The following is a 15,824-nucleotide window of genomic DNA, read 5'->3' as shown; positions in this document are numbered from 1 at the left end:
TCTATGTGGTTAAAATGGATACATCGATGTCAATCAATTAAAAATATTTGATTTACGAATTATAATATTAATTTCGTACTAAATTATACATATGTTTATGTTTTACTTGAACGGCTCTATTCAGTGTTTTGGTAGGTGCCTACTATCGAGACGTGAAGTGGGCTCAAATCACATATATTTGTTTTTAACAAATTAAATTATATATACGAAATACTAGCAACCAACCCCGGTTGTCACTGGTGCATTGCTTATACTTAATATACATCAAAACTACTTTATTTACAACGCTCACAGCTTTTTGTCGTTAGACAATACAAACCGCTATGTCCGTGCATTTAAATCATAAGCATATATAGGTACAGACAGACAGTGGGAAGCGAATTTGTTTTATATTATGCTGTGGTAAGACCAATAATGTTTCCTTATTTGTTGTTGAAATTTTCAATGAATAAGTAACTATAAATAAAATATTATATTCCCGGCTTAAATGCGACAAATAAATATAACTTAACATAAATAATATGTAATAAGGAAAATAAGTTAGAAATTATTTTTAAATAAGATTTTATGATCAAATATAATAAATCAAAATGAACTGTTAATTAGAGCTTAAAATATAAATAAGATAAGCTTCGATAAAGAAAATTGTTTGTCTTCAACTCGTCGATAAATAAAAAAAATTGTTAAATTTAACATTTTATTAACAATAAACATAACATTCAAAATTTTATGTTTCATAAATTAACATCAACAATTATTTCTTTGCTTTGCATTACTTTGACGGCTTTTGCGAAAGCCAGTGCACCTTGCGGCCCTTGAAAATAGTCCAATGGTTCTCTTTCTGTTTTAATTCCATGCATACGTAAAATAAGATCTTTCATCAATATTTGCTCTTGCTTTAATACCTCTTCGTTCATTACATTTACTGGTCTGCGGTCCACAAGTACACCGTGTTTTTTCAGGCAATGCCTGTTAAAGTCTCGCTTGTAACTATAAGGCTGCGAACAAAGCTGAAAGAAAAAAGTATGTCAATTATTATTTTTTAATTTATTTATTTAGAAATATATATGCGTTGTTTAACCTAGAACCACCAACACTTGTGTCTCGATTTGGAAAAACTGTAATACAGTCAAATTACTGACTACAAGGGCCATGATTTTTTAACCCCTCGGTAAGTGGTGCAATAATAATTTCAATAATCATTTATTTAACAGTGTCTACGAGCGAAGTAACCACTTACCACCAGGTAAATCATTAATCTGTCATATGCCTATCCATGGTTGTAGTAGTTTAGGAAAGGGGGCGGATACGTAAGACAATTTTCTATTTCATACCTGACATATAATAAAATTGGAGTGTCTGTCTGTTTAAAATAACTGCTTTTTGCTAAATGCATATGTATGTGTACACGGTACATATTATACCAAAATATTTTTTTTTTACAATTTCTGTCTTTCTGTTTTTTCCGACTATTCTCTGGAACAGCTGGACCGATTTTGACGGGATTTTCACTGGCATATAGCTGTTATTTTTAGAATTATATATAAAATAATAATAAAGTCACGCTGCAATGTCCAAATACTGTCCAGTACCGCGCGCAGCCCTTGCGGCACAATTCCGCTCTCACGTCGGGTGCCTCCTACCAACGACTTAATATCACAAAAGCTACCTAATAGAGAATTAATAAGTTAAAGTAAAATCTGCGAGCTGAACAATAGGACAGATAGCACCTGAATATTATCACAGAAATATTATCTATAATATTTACTTTTACTGAATTTAATGCGGAAATCATCCATCAATTGAAATGCAACGAGAAGAGAGAAATATATTATTTTTTTACCTGTTAAATGTTTCCAAAAAATAAATAAGTAAACGTTATCCATTGAAATCGATTAAAATTATTTTTATATATTTATCCTCCTTTTGAGTTAGTAAAAACCGTTTCTGTGTTTGATCACTATTTCGTGGTATCGGATTGCCGTGACATCGGTCTATAAGTTTGTGAGTGCAGGATGTCTATCTTATTGGCCGAGAATTAATAGGACACACGCATATACGCCGACACATACATATTTACCACGCACAAGAAATACGTGTTCTCGGTTTCGTAAGCCATTTTTCTTACGTGTAAATAAATATTTAATAGATAATTATATTATTTACCTAGTTGAATCAAGCCTTTTGAATGTTTTTTATTTTTATGATGATCATAAATATACATGTCTAGCTTAATCATATACATATATAATAAGACTAGGTTTATATTTAAAATTTATAAAAAGATGATGTTTATGTTCTGATTACCACTAAATGGCCTGTGTGACGTCATCGCAGGTCCGGGAAAAATGACATCGATTTTCATACTATTAATGAACATGACGCGGTATCGTGTCTATTCAAAATATGTGGTTTATGTTCGGGGAGATCAACGACAGACGCAAGTCCGGTCTTGTATATTTTATATCGAGCTTGGGAGGATTAAAATTAATTTAGGATTTTATTTATTGGGATTATGATTATGACAATAGTGTGACCGCGATCTTCGCTTCTATACCAACGCGTCCTATCCACTGTCCCATCTCATCTATTTTTCACGATGTTCTCAGTAGCAGCTCAAAGTTTATAAGTTGACAGTTTTTAAAATCCTGCCTCCTTCGGAGAGTGTGGTCAACCGTTATCCCTTGTGCCTATATTATCTTCGGAGTTGGATTGTCGTCGGGTATTGAGAATAAACGAAAAGATAGTTAACCTATGTTTCTGCACTCTCTTGAGCATTTCAATATATCTCATATTGTTGGCTAGCTCGGTTGGAAATAGCTGCCGAGGCCGGAATCACAAATACTTAAGCATAAGTTTAGTAACTTATGATAATGTCCAAAACTAGACAGCCTAACATTCAAAAAATGATAGTACATTGAAATATTAATGTATTTATTTATCGAGGTTTCTATCCCATACACTTTCTTGTAACTCACCACTAGATGGAACTGCAGTTCAACTTATGTAGCTTTCAATCGATCGTAACGATACAGACAGGATGACGTATATTGGATTCCGCTAGTATAGATAAAATAAACGATTTTGCGTACCTCACATTTGTAAGGTCTTTCTCCGGTATGTACGCGGTAGTGATGTTGGAACGCGTACTTTGTAGCGAAAGACATCTTGCACATTTCACAATTGAATCGTTTCGCAAAATTATGCACGAGCATGTGTCGGTGCAGACCACTTTTCTAAAATAAATACGAACATTAAATTAATTTTGTGTACTTAATTACGAAAATATTAAAATAGTTAGTCTAGGTCTGATCATGAGATTGTGATATCTAATTCGAAATAGTTGAAATGATTACTGACTATTTATCCTCCCACGATTTCAAATCTGTGAGGGGGGGGGCAGGTCTTAGGTTCCCTATGTTCTTTTCTCGTACCCTGACAACGTATATGCAATATTACATGCTGATTGATTTCGTAGTTAAGACATCCAAGCTTAACGAACAAACTTTTTTTTTACTTAAATGGTAATTTAATAAAATAATTCATTAAATAAGATTACCATACCCATTTGAAAGTTTTTTCGCAAATTTTACAGGTAAATTCTCTGACATCCGTATGAGCTACCATATGTCTGAAACAATATAAAGATTCACACATACAAATAAACTTCTAAATTAAAATTATTTAAAAAAGAAAAGTTGTAGTATTTATAACAGTTCATTTATAGCTCTTGATTGTGGCGACAGTTCGGTGATGCCTCTTTTTGTATACACAAACATACGTATGTACGTAATGTTCATATGTTCGTACATTTGTTCGCTGGTCGTATCTTGAGGACAGATAATCGACCCGACGGTCAACTCTTAACCAATTTAATTCCACGCAAATTGTCTGTATATTGGTATGGTTCCACCCACTCGACATATAATCTACCACCAAGTAGCAATACTTTGTATTGTAGTGTTGCAGTTGTAAGAATGAGGGTGTAATATCCGAATATCATCCACACTACCTCGATGTCCGGAAATCCACAACATCGCGACTTTTAAGGCATTTTCTACTTCACACAACTACTCGGTGGAACGAGCATTTGCCGGCGGATTTTCTGAACCGATACGACTTTCTTTCAAGAAAAGAGCCTTTCCTTAGCCGGTAACACACCTGTTCGCCCAGGTGTTACAGATGTACCTGGGTTGTAGTCAACCATCAGATGAGCTTCCTGCTAGTTTGCCACATATGCCATAAAAAAATTGTCTCTTGTTAGTTGCGACTAACACGGAACACAACATCTCACACATTTTCAAGGTAGGTGATGCATGGGCGAATGGTCCGTATGGTCCGAATTGGTACTTATGACATAAAAAGGCCTACCTTGCCAATGCTCCCTTAAAACAAAAACTGGCAATGCAGTGGTCACATTTAAATTTTGGATCCATATAATGCGTCTTCATATGCGTCTCTAAGTTTTTTTTTGTGTAAAAGCTTCTGTTACAGTTGTTGCAGCTAAACTTCCTTTCAGCTATAAAAAAGGAGTATCGTGTAATTCATATATTCAACCTCATTTAAAAATCGATAGCTATTAAAAAATGAAGACAACATTTCTCTGGATAAATATACGAAATCAACGACATATTAATTGTTACTATAAATATTATGTTGCAAGACATTTAATAGTATAGATCTGTTACGAAGATGGGACGAATACGAAGACATCCAGCATTAACAAATATTATCAAATTTGTATTTTTCTTACACCGAGGGCGTCCTTAAAACTACGGCAGCCCCACTCGAACCTGGGACCCGACATCGCGGAGCAATTTTACATGAAAGCGTGCCTTCGTATGTAAACAGATCTATATGATTTATTATTATAAAATTTATAAAGAATTATACATTTATTAAATAAAACGAGCAGAGATGGCACATTGGTTAGAACTCGTGCGTCTTAACCGATGATTTCGGATTCAAACCCAGGCAAGCGGCACTGAATTTCATGTGCTTAATTTGTGTTTATAATTCATCGCGTGCTCAGCGGTGAAGGAAAACATTGTGAGGAAACATGCATGTGTCTAATTTCAACGAAATTCTGCCACATGTGTATTCCATCAACCCGCATTGGAGCAGCGTAGTGAAATATGCTCCAAACCTTCTCCTCAAAGGGAGAGGAGGCCTTAGCCCAGCAGTGGGAAATTTACAGGCTGCTATTGAATGAAATGAAAAAATAAATTATAGCTGTCAATTATAAAAATAAAAAATTTTAGGAAACAATTGTCATTTACCTGTATGTTGTAACATATGACTCCTTATAGCTTTAGTCTTTTTCCCACAGTATGGACAAATATCTTCTCTCAGTGTATGTGGTTGATCTTGGATTTTACTTCTTGGTTTGTTATTTTTTGGGATGTTAGTTTTTATTACTCTCAAATCTTTTTGATATACTGGTTTTATACAAAAATGTTTTTTTTCATTTTCTTAAAAAAATAAATAAACACTGTATTATTATAAAAGCTGTGCCTTTATTAATAGATTATATCATTTCATAATGTCTGCTTTTCGATCCAGTGGCTACGCTATGAACTTGAAGAATCCGAGGTCCTGGATTCGAAATAATTTTTAATTGGTCCAACCAATTTTTTTGTCAATAAATTCTCAATAACAATGCAAATTCTGTTAATTCGCAGTGTTGACACACCCATGTTTTAGGAGGCACTTAAAATTTCTTGTCCTACACCTGAACTCTTTGTGGTCATATCACATTTATTATCACATTGAATTATGGAGACTGATAAAATTGAGCCCACTTTTGTTGTATACATACTTGTGCACAATAAAATTATAGTACACAAGTATGCATACAAAATGAGTGGGTATATACCTTAGGTAGTTGGCTAATCTCTCTTGACCTGAATGTCTGCAGTGAACATAATTCTTCCAGCAAGGTATCATATCATGTCAAATTTAATAATCGGAGAAGCTAACCTAATCTATTACCTAAATAGTTTTGTATAGACACACATTTTATAAAAAAATAATAAGAGTAGAGTGAAAATATTGTACCTTTATTTTTTCTCTTCTCTTTCTTCTTCATTTTATAATTATAGTCTTCATGCTCCAAACTTGTATCGTTTTCAGAAAATTCCATCTACAAATTAACAGAATATACAATTGGTGATGTTTCACTTTATAATGAAAAGTATTTTAAAATTAATGGCTATTTATCATTAATCCAGTTTTAGAATTAATTAAAATGATGAAACAATATGACGATAATTTGGATGTTTTGGAAGTGGTTTTCAAATGTGTATTGATAATATTTTTATTGAAAAGAGGTTGATGCTAGGTTGTCACCCCTGGTTATATACATTAGCACTGTAAGAAATATTAATCAGGTTCATTGCCACCTTGCCATAAAACCTTGTGAACTAAGATGTTATGCCCCTTGTCCCTTCACTATGTATATTATATATATTTAATATGTATTTTATACTCACATATTCATTTTCATTATCTTCATATTTTACAGATTTCAGACAGTCTTCTACTGGTAGGGGTTTGTTTTCTTTATCTTTATTAATTCTTTTTATTAAAGTATCGTTATAGTAGATATAATCACTCTCATTTTTAATAATATTGCAATTTAAGTCACTATTCAAACATTTTTCATCAACTTCAAGCGTAAGCTTAACTTCATCTATAGTATTAAATTTAAACACTTTCTTAATTTTATTTAGCTTTAAATCAGACCTGGAATGAGATAAACATAATAAACATAAGCCATGTTTTTCTTACTACATGTGCACAATAATGTTAATGAGTTTAAGTTTACCATTTTATATTATTTGAGTAATTTTAAAATATTTTCACACTGTTTAGTTTTAGTACAATAAGACCATTGTTATTAGTAACTTGAATTAGAAATATTAAAAGGCCCACCTTTCAATCAACAGTTTAAAATCATAGAAATCTTCAAGTTTCTTGCAGCATGAATGGCATATCATATCAGTACTCCCATTCGCAATCTAAAAAATGTTAGATATATTTTGCTATTTATTTAAGCTATCGCAAAAATTTATATTTTAAAAAGTATGTAAATAAGTATAACAAAATCCATGCCTTTACATTTGAGATAGATGCTATAATTGAAGCACAATTTAAACCTTTATCACTATCATTTAAAGGAAACAATATTTCTTTGTTCCCTAAGCATATTCTACAAATTATCATCTGTATAGAAAATTAGTGAAGATTAAATAACGATTAAATACTATACGCTTATTATTTACGCTAAAAACGAACAACTTTTTCTTTCAATATTTCGCTTTACATATATATATCAAGTATATTGGAAAAAGTACACGATTAAAAGTTAGATTATATTGTTTTATAATTAAAAATTTAAATAACAATTGACAATTTGAAATTATTTATTGACAAACAATAAGGATGTTCGGTATTTATCGATGTTATAAGTAATAATATTATTTTTAAAACAGCATTATCGAAACTTCAAATTAATCTTAAATATCGTATCCCACATTCTACGATTAAGGTATTATTCTTAAAGCGACTCTTACTCAATTCGTTTTAAAAAAATATGATATATATACTTAAGGCGTTCAGTGCTCGATCTTTGTTTCTGCATATAACTTTGAAGTCGTTCAGAATATGAGAACAGAGAAATAAACTTGAACGTATACATTTAGCAGTTATACCTATAAGCACCAAAAGCCTTGTTAACAAAATACTTTCCACATCCCTTGTGTTATAAATATTTTTGGTTTTCAATCTTTTATCATCCGTATGACGTGTTCGCAGTACAATATTATTTATAAGGCTATACCAGAATTAAATATTTTTCATGATTCTTTCCTTAAATTTAATAGTGTACTAATCGAATATTACTTTTCTATAACTATAGTTAAATATATAATTATTTTATATACATAATTATAAATAAAATTCAATCTAATAATTATTTTATTTTGTTTAAAATTATGTTGTTTTTAAAATTTGTTATTTTTTTATTAATTAATAAATTCTTATAACTCTTTACTGTAATATTCTGTAATTAATATAGTTATTATGTATGCTATAATTGATTATCTAATTATATACAGGGTTATTGGTAATTCGACGTATTCCCGTTAGGAGGTGATAGGGATGATTATTTACGATAATTTTAACTCCCATATCCATTATGCAAAAGTGAACCATGTTTGAGTTATCACGTTTTTTAGATTTTTACAAAATAAGTCAAAAATGCAACTTCAAAAATGTATTTAAAAAAAAGTATCAATTAAAATGTATTTTTTTCTTCTGATTTATAAAAACGAATAAACACTGGTTATTTGTCAATATTAAAACAATAATTATCGGTCCAAATTTAAAAATGAGAGAAGGAAAAAGATATTATTTCAATATTTTTTTCCACAAAAATGCCCTTAAAATAAAAATAATCGTTATGAAACTTGTCCTGCAAGTTATTTTACAAATATAACTGTTTTCTTAGCTCTCCAAAAATGTATAACAACTAGGACCTTATTTCAAAACAACCGAAATAAAACAACCACAAAGGACCCTGGTGGAAATTCGTAATTGAACATGAACGAGTTCGGACTAAAGTTCGCTCCTTAAAATTCACACAAAATTAATGATTAAAAAATACCCAATGTAAATAAAACTAAAATATTAATTTAAAATAAAATTTAGAAACAGAAACAGTTCAATAGCTATGTTATAAGTAAGACATTTTGGAATTCAACCTAATTACAGTTCTTGCTCGAAGTGACTTCCCCTATTACGCTTGCATTATTTTCCTAAGTTATATATTATATAATACGTGACATCCTTAAGCCTGTGAATGAAAGTACAGTTTTTATTGAAACAGGTTTTTACGTACTCGTACTCTTAAAACTCAGCAGGTATATAACTTAACTAGCATGTCCCATCTCTAGATATGTTTGACTGATAATGTCACTGTCAGTTTCAACCTTGATGTTTTTAAATTTCACCGTTCGCAATTCGCGTTTGCTTTTACGTTTATTTGTTATTTTTAGATAGAATTTATCTCTTGGTGTTTTGTAATTGTCATTATTTATTTGACTAAAATAATGAATATTCATATATATACTAATTAAAATCAAGCTTGGTATATTTTTTTAGATATATGGTATCTATTTATATTCCGTAGTGATTTTCCTAATAATGGAATTTCCGCCAATTATTGATAAGAATGACTCTTTAAAAGGGTGGACAAAAGAAGAAAAGTTTCAATTATTGCAGGCCTTGAAAGAGCATGGATTACATAACATTAAAGAAATTATTGAATGTTTTGTAAACAAAAGTGAAGATGAAATCAAAAGAGCTATAGAATATTACAAGAATAAGGCACTCATACATCCTAAAATGCAAGAAAAAAAATCAAAGAAATGTAACAATCTTCCAACAATACCTTTAGCTAGCTGGGCAAAATTCTTAATCGAATCTTATGGATTTGAAGATCTACAAACTGAGACAGCTACTGCTTTGCGAATAATAGCAGACTTTGAAGACAAACCACCAGCTGTCTGCACAAATAAGTTTGATTTCAAGAAAATATATCATATGCTTGCTGATGCTTTGGAAGGCAAGCCTATACCACATGACAAACTGACAATGGCTATGTTTGATAAATGTATAGTTGAAACAGCACTTACTAGTAAAGCGTTTATTAGAAGCACAGCATATAAACAGATCTTACAATCAATAAATATTTCCGAAAAAAATATGAATGTTTTAACAAAGCCAACTGAAGATAATGAATTGTCAATTTTGAGACATTTAGCTTCACAAAAAAACTACAATCCACTGAATATACCTGAAAACTATTTAAAATCGTCCTCACATACATCATAATAATAAATTTTTTTGGTAATAGAATCAGTTTGTTTATTGTCATATGTTTAATTTTTCCATTTAAGATGTAAATTTAATAAAAAATTGTAATAGCATGTAACTTATGTGTGTATATTTAATTAATAAATTATACAAGTTTTTTTAAGATGAATTTAACCATTCAATAAATTTATTAAATAATCTTAGAGCTACTTTTACTACTTTATCCCAAAATCCAGATTCTTCTCCTGCCTCTTGTGCTGAGGGTGTTGGGTATTCATCATTTTCAAGATCTTCGAGCTGTCGTTTTTCTCTTATTAAAGTAGTTGTCTTCAAAAGATAAACTGCAAGAAAAAAAAAATTATGCAAAAAAAAAATTGGTTTTAATTGGTATAAAATTTAAAAACAATTAAATTATAATTTTAATAAAAAAGAGGATACAATTATGCAAGTATATTAAAAAAATCCAAAAACATCTAAATATACACAAAATATTATAAACTGAGGGAGACTATTGTTTTTTACAGTAAAATTATGTAAATATGTTTTAATATTAAATTGTACTTACCTGGATTATCAACTGATGACTGAAAATATTGAGCTAAATTAGTAAACTGTATAAAATTTATAAAAACAATTTTTAAAAAAATATTTGTTTATACCTGGTCTTGTAATGTAGAATCTATTAATAAAAATAACAAAGCCAGCGATACTGATAAATAAATTATATGATGTCGCATGGCGTTGGATTCAATTACCACATTAGTAACTGCACGACTTTGAACTTGCGTTTTATACCAAGGCGTGGTAAAGGCTGGGTGTAGCGGAAAATCATGGCTTATAATCATTTATAGTACTTACATACAATAAATGAATACCGAATCGTTGCTTTTTGCTTGTTCTTTTGTTAAATTAGCTACGCCGGTTACTGACGATAACAACACGCTTAAGTTAATTTATAAAGAGATGTTAGGTTAATCTCCTTATCTCAAAGGCGGTCCTGTCGCTAGGAAAGCCATCTATCTATTATCTAAGGTGGTATTATAATTTAGTCCTAACTGTTATCTATTTTTTTATATACTCTATATTCGCAAAGGATACTTGAGCATGTATAAAATATTTTATTTATTTAAACAAATATAATAAACAATACATGGAATTTATGACAAACTTGAAATATCCTAGGAAGTGTAGGTCTAAATAATATAAAAAAACATTTTTTTTCACCTACTCATCAAACATTCTACCGCGGGTACCGCCTAACAGTAATACTTGGTGTTGTTTTGTTTGGTTTGTAGGGTGAGTGAGCCAGTGTAATTACAGGCACAAGGGACATAATATTGGTGATATGAGAAATGATTAATTATTTTTTACAGTACCATTGTCTATGGGTAGTGGGGTCCAATTACAGTCCCAGTTGCCATTCCGTTTATTTATATTTTTTTTTTTACGTTTCTTATTTTAGCACTTTTATAAGCGACTGTATCAGATGCATGTAGCATGTTATAGTTGAAACGACCTTCGTTCCACACGATGGCACACATAGAATACTTGTATAGATCATTGTATCAGATATATAATAAGACTGCTATCAGTGGTGCATGGTTATTCCTGTAAGCAGTAATTTTTTATTAGGTTAATATGATCTTTAAATACTAAACTGTAGTTGTAAATAATCTGTTTGTGTGATGTGTGTTTTATTTTATTAATTAAAAAGCAAACAAAATAGAAAGTAAATTGTTGTTTTATTGTTTTGAAATTTATTCACATACATTAAAAACCTAGATTTTTTTTTTATAATTAATAAGGCTTATTTTAGTGTAATATGAAAAAATATATGCCTTTATTTGAAATAGATTACATCTTATTGTATATTATAATAGAGTTGTCCTTTTCAGTTTTTAATGGTCAGGGATATTAGCTTTAGTATGGATATGTGTACATAATTTTCGGAGCAATAATTAATTATTTCTTATTTATATTTAAAAATCATCTTCACCGCTTGGCAAAGAATACTTTTAACTAAATACTGCTTGAAGTGTCCTATTGTAGTTGCAGACATGATAGTTCAGTTGTGTGATTATTATTTTTTTGATGCCCCAAATCCAGAGAAACCCATGATTTGAGCTAGTTCTGATTGAGCGGGACCATCTTCTGGATCTTCAGTTTCTTGAAGCTTGCGTTTCTTATCCCGACGCCGTTCACGACGAAGTTCCTTCAATCGTGCTTCTTCCTCTGCTGCTTCTTTAAGTCGTGTGTCAAGTTCATATTCATGTTTTTTCTCTTCTAGTTTACGTTTATTTGAAGCAAACCTTGCTTTTACCTGCAAATACATATTTTACTTAGGTATATAATATACTAACCATTTTGAATTTGATTATACAAATTAATATTTGGCAAACAAAGTAAATCCCAGCCGTTTAATTGTGACTAAATTATAATAGTGTAGTTAATTAAAGAAATAGTACATAAGTTAACAAATATAAAGTTTTTAAGCATAAAATTTTGCTACATTGCCATATCATAATTTATATATATTGTCTGATTATTGTGTTTTCCATTTTTGGTATTTTGTTAGCCATTTAAAAAATATTTACCTGATCTAAGGAACTTCTCTCAATTTTCATGGACATGCCAAGATTTCTTTGATGTTTTTTTCCATTGATATGGTCCAAAAAGTTAATAGAGTCTTTGACAACACAATCACAAACATTGCAGTAATAGCCCCCTGATTGTGAAGTAGGTGTATTTTTCGTAATTACAACACTTTTACCTAATTTTGAATCTAAATCAACTTTATAATCACGTTGTTTCAATAGTTCCCTTTTGATTGGTGGAGCTGAAAAAATTATAATATTCACAAACTAAATTAAAATCAAAATATACTTTATTCAAGTAGGCTTTTACAAGCACTTTTGAATGGTCATTGAACATACTATATTAAGTGAAGCTACCACTGGTTCGGAATGTAGATTCTACCGAGAAGAACCAGCAAGAAACTCAGTAGTTACTATTATTCAACATTTAAAATTGACGCTATATCATTGGTCTAGAGCTTGAATAATCTATGATATTCACTATGGATTAGCAAAATAATTGCATTTTAAGCATTGATGATATTTTTAAATTTTGACTTTGAAATTTTGGAAGTACAATAAAAGTGGAAATAAGTAGTTAAGTGTAAATGTAAGCAGAATGGATGGAATACATAAATCTAAGATTTGTTTACCTTATTTCTTACTTCCATTTGAATAGGCTTGGATCATATGAATTAGGATATGACAGAAAATTGTTTGAATTTTTTTTTGTGTGACATTTTTTTGTGTCTTCATGAGCAAAAATCAGTACCTAGTGGGACGAAGTGGATGCAATGAAGTAAATAACTTTTAAGGTTAGTTACATGTCTTAGGATTTAACAGGATATTGTAGAGAATACTTTGAATATTCATATCTACAAAGTGTAAAGGAAGACTTGAATTCAGCTCAAAATATGGTAACAAGATTAAATTTACTGTGCCGGAAAATGCAACAAATACATTATTTCGTAGATTCTCATGTTCATGAGTATTTCTTCAGTGGCATTATTATTTTTAAATAATTGCTTTGTCGTTTTGGGAGTTTTATTTTAATTTGTGTAATAAGGTCTTAGTCTGTTGAGTTCTTAGTCAGTTCAGTAATTTAAAGATAACTAAGTTAACTTTATATTGACAAAATTTTCAGTTCTGATTAATGTTCTAAAGCTAAAATCAAATTTCTGTTTTTCACATACCTTTTTTTTTAGATCTCTCTTCTTCTTCTATTTCCGCTTTTAATCTTTCGGCTGCAATTCTTTCGAATTCATCTTTATCCCACTTCCGTCGATGGTCGTCGGGTCGCAAACTCATGATTATCGTTTACGTTTCTGTAGTGAAAAGATGTAACTTAATAAAGTAAAATAAATTATGTTTACTCCCGACTCAATATTAAAACATTAACTCAGATAACTGACATCTGACAGTGACGGTGTCACAATTTGTACTCTGTGCTCACAAATTATACTTATATAGCCATAGAATATAGTCATGAACTACAACTGATCATCAGTATATTATAATCTGTATTGTATATGAGATAAATTTTAAGGCGTTTGTTTAACTTTGTATCCGTAACTAGCAATAGCATTCTTTCTAATTTTATAGATATAGATTTGTTAATGTACATAAAATAGCTAAAATACAAAACTTCTCGCTTACCAACACATACACTAAATATCTAGTCGCTGGCCTATGAATCAGGGATGTTATAGATGTCATTTCGGATTGTCGGTCACGGTCTTTAGATTGTTTAAAAATTGTAAATGAAAATATTACAAGATATTAATTTGACTTTATTTGTACTTTTATTTAGTATAAGGAATAATCACAGAAAAAAGAACCAATAACTTTGAAATACAATTAGCTAGTCTCGTTAAGTATAACACTATGCAAAAACTAAATTATAATAAATATATTTTATTATCGGTTTCGGTTACGGTTGCGTAATCGCCATAACATACCTGCTACGATCAACAAAATTACTTAGCAAGTTATGATTTTTTTTTTTAAATTTCAATTTGATATTTATTTTCTTATATATATATATATTTTATATTTCGTATTGAAACTTAAATAAATAAAAAAAAGACGTTTTATGGAAAGTTGATCCTTAATAGATTTTCTAGTTGTAAATACATAATATATAGAATACGAAAATTAAAATATTGCTGTCGTGAATATTTGTTTCTGTTGTGTAAGAAAAGCAGTTACTAAAATTGCCCTTTTAAAATGTAAATTTTCTATATTCACTGTATAAAAGCAGTTTTCCAGGTCGGCTTCTCTTTCGTACATAGGTACTTGAGAAATCGAGTTCGTACTGTTGATTTTATATTTTTCCGCTTTTATAAATGTTTCTAAAATGCTTGCAGTCGAAAAAAACTATTATCCAACATATTTTAGCCGTCTGTGATTTACCGAATGTGTAATATGTAGTGTAGTATTGTATGTGTAGTAGTATATTTTTTTCATAACTGTTAGGTTTATTAATACTGGTTAAACCTGGTTAAATGTTTGCCTGTGAAAACAGTTATCCATTGATTTCTTTTTTAGTAGTTCACTCATTACAGCCATGTTATATTGTATGTAGATTACTTATTAGTATTGTTATAACATATCTGGATTGCTGACAGGTACAATAAATTTGAAAGTCGTTATCCATTCTTATATTCGGAGTAACTACCACATTTTAAATATTTTTCATGTGTTCAGTTTCCGGTCAGTCTATGTTATGTTAAGTTCATTTATAAGGTTCAGTGGTAGATGTTGCGAGTTGCGGGTAGGGTGTATGATACCTTAATTAATAGGATAGGTCCTATTAATTAGGATATTATTAGGATAAGAATATAGGATACCTTAATTACTCCAATTTCAGTTAGCTCTTTGTGATCTTTCCTGTAAACAACCTTGGAAATCTTAGTTATAGCACATATCTGGTGGTTTTTCTAATATAGTATGTGTAGTAGTGTACCACTGATAGAAATCCTAATTACTAAAGAGTCCACACAAAAAAATTCCAAAATTTCGGTGATATTTTATTGGAAGTCATACAGCAGCATCTTGTTAAATACTGGTCGCTGAATGTATCTGTTTTAATATTTCGTATTGTTTTTAATGCGTGTCTTCATCATTACACAGTATAAAACAAAGTCGCTTACCGCTGTTTGTTCTTATGTATGCTTAGATCTTTAAAATTACATAATAGACATGGCGGTTCGTATTGTCTACTGTCTGAAAAACTGTGAACCTTGTAAGACATTCTGTAGTATATTTAGTATCGTAAGTGCATTAATAAAAATATATTTTTTTAGTATTAACGCATTACTTAGAAGTAATGTACTAAGAGACAATTGGAACAAAAGCTATTCGCGTATTTTATAG

At 30.1% G+C, this 15,824-nt stretch overlaps 4 protein-coding genes across 4 annotated transcripts; 1 reads left to right on the top strand and 3 right to left on the bottom strand.

The window, feature by feature from the left end:
• Positions 1 to 686: 686 nt before the first annotated feature.
• Positions 687 to 7,301, bottom strand: LOC113393235 (zinc finger protein 226-like). The gene is made up of 9 exons (XM_026630020.2): positions 7,120 to 7,301; positions 6,934 to 7,019; positions 6,492 to 6,744; positions 6,058 to 6,142; positions 5,280 to 5,471; positions 4,372 to 4,519; positions 3,565 to 3,631; positions 3,093 to 3,236; positions 687 to 1,010 (listed from the first exon to the last, which is right to left on the bottom strand). Exons 1-9 carry the CDS (start codon positions 7,222 to 7,224, stop codon positions 735 to 737), a joined length of 1,356 nt encoding a protein of 451 aa, XP_026485805.2. The 5' UTR covers positions 7,225 to 7,301; the 3' UTR covers positions 687 to 734.
• Positions 7,302 to 8,992: 1,691 nt separating this feature from the next.
• On the top strand, positions 8,993 to 10,076 carry LOC113393236 (uncharacterized). Its single transcript, XM_026630022.2, has one exon. The coding sequence runs from the start codon at positions 9,205 to 9,207 to the stop codon at positions 9,892 to 9,894; it is 690 nt and encodes a 229-aa protein (XP_026485807.1). The 5' UTR covers positions 8,993 to 9,204; the 3' UTR covers positions 9,895 to 10,076.
• On the bottom strand, positions 9,692 to 10,764 carry LOC113393239 (uncharacterized). Its single transcript, XM_026630025.2, has 3 exons — positions 10,536 to 10,764; positions 10,442 to 10,460; positions 9,692 to 10,217 (listed from the first exon to the last, which is right to left on the bottom strand). Exons 1-3 carry the CDS (start codon positions 10,719 to 10,721, stop codon positions 10,036 to 10,038), a joined length of 387 nt encoding a protein of 128 aa, XP_026485810.1. The 5' UTR covers positions 10,722 to 10,764; the 3' UTR covers positions 9,692 to 10,035.
• Positions 10,765 to 11,599: 835 nt separating this feature from the next.
• Positions 11,600 to 13,880, bottom strand: LOC113393238 (zinc finger matrin-type protein 2). Its single transcript, XM_026630024.2, has 3 exons — positions 13,643 to 13,880; positions 12,471 to 12,712; positions 11,600 to 12,196 (listed from the first exon to the last, which is right to left on the bottom strand). Exons 1-3 carry the CDS (start codon positions 13,755 to 13,757, stop codon positions 11,957 to 11,959), a joined length of 597 nt encoding a protein of 198 aa, XP_026485809.1. The 5' UTR covers positions 13,758 to 13,880; the 3' UTR covers positions 11,600 to 11,956.
• Positions 13,881 to 15,824: the final 1,944 nt, after the last annotated feature.

The sequence above is a fragment of the Vanessa tameamea genome, chromosome 6 (assembly GCF_037043105.1).
Source record: "Vanessa tameamea isolate UH-Manoa-2023 chromosome 6, ilVanTame1 primary haplotype, whole genome shotgun sequence".
In the NCBI taxonomy this organism is placed as follows: Eukaryota; Metazoa; Arthropoda; class Insecta; order Lepidoptera; family Nymphalidae; genus Vanessa; species Vanessa tameamea.
Note: the sequence above shows the minus strand (reverse complement) of the source record. Positions and strands in the feature narration are given on the sequence as shown.

Bases quoted from the DNA above. Each gene is read 5' to 3' on its own strand.
- LOC113393238 (XM_026630024.2), bottom strand. From the start codon at position 13,757: ATGAGTTTGCGACCCGACGACCATCGACGGAAGTGGGATAAAGATGAA. The intron at 12,713-13,642 runs GTATGTGAAAAA...TAATTTTTTCAG, and splicing joins AGAGAGATCTAAAAAAAAAG to CTCCACCAATCAAAAGGGAA. The intron at 12,197-12,470 runs GTAAATATTTTT...ATGTATTTGCAG, and splicing joins AGAGAAGTTCCTTAGATCAG to GTAAAAGCAAGGTTTGCTTC.
- LOC113393236 (XM_026630022.2), top strand. From the start codon at position 9,205: ATGGAATTTCCGCCAATTATTGATAAGAATGACTCTTTAAAAGGGTGG.
- LOC113393235 (XM_026630020.2), bottom strand. From the start codon at position 7,224: ATGATAATTTGTAGAATATGCTTAGGGAACAAAGAAATATTGTTTCCT. The intron at 3,632-4,371 runs GTAGGCCTTTTT...ATATTGTTTCAG, and splicing joins TTTAAGGGAGCATTGGCAAG to ACATATGGTAGCTCATACGG. The intron at 1,011-3,092 runs GTACGCAAAATC...TTTTTCTTTCAG, and splicing joins AAAGACCTTACAAATGTGAG to CTTTGTTCGCAGCCTTATAG.
- LOC113393239 (XM_026630025.2), bottom strand. From the start codon at position 10,721: ATGATTATAAGCCATGATTTTCCGCTACACCCAGCCTTTACCACGCCT.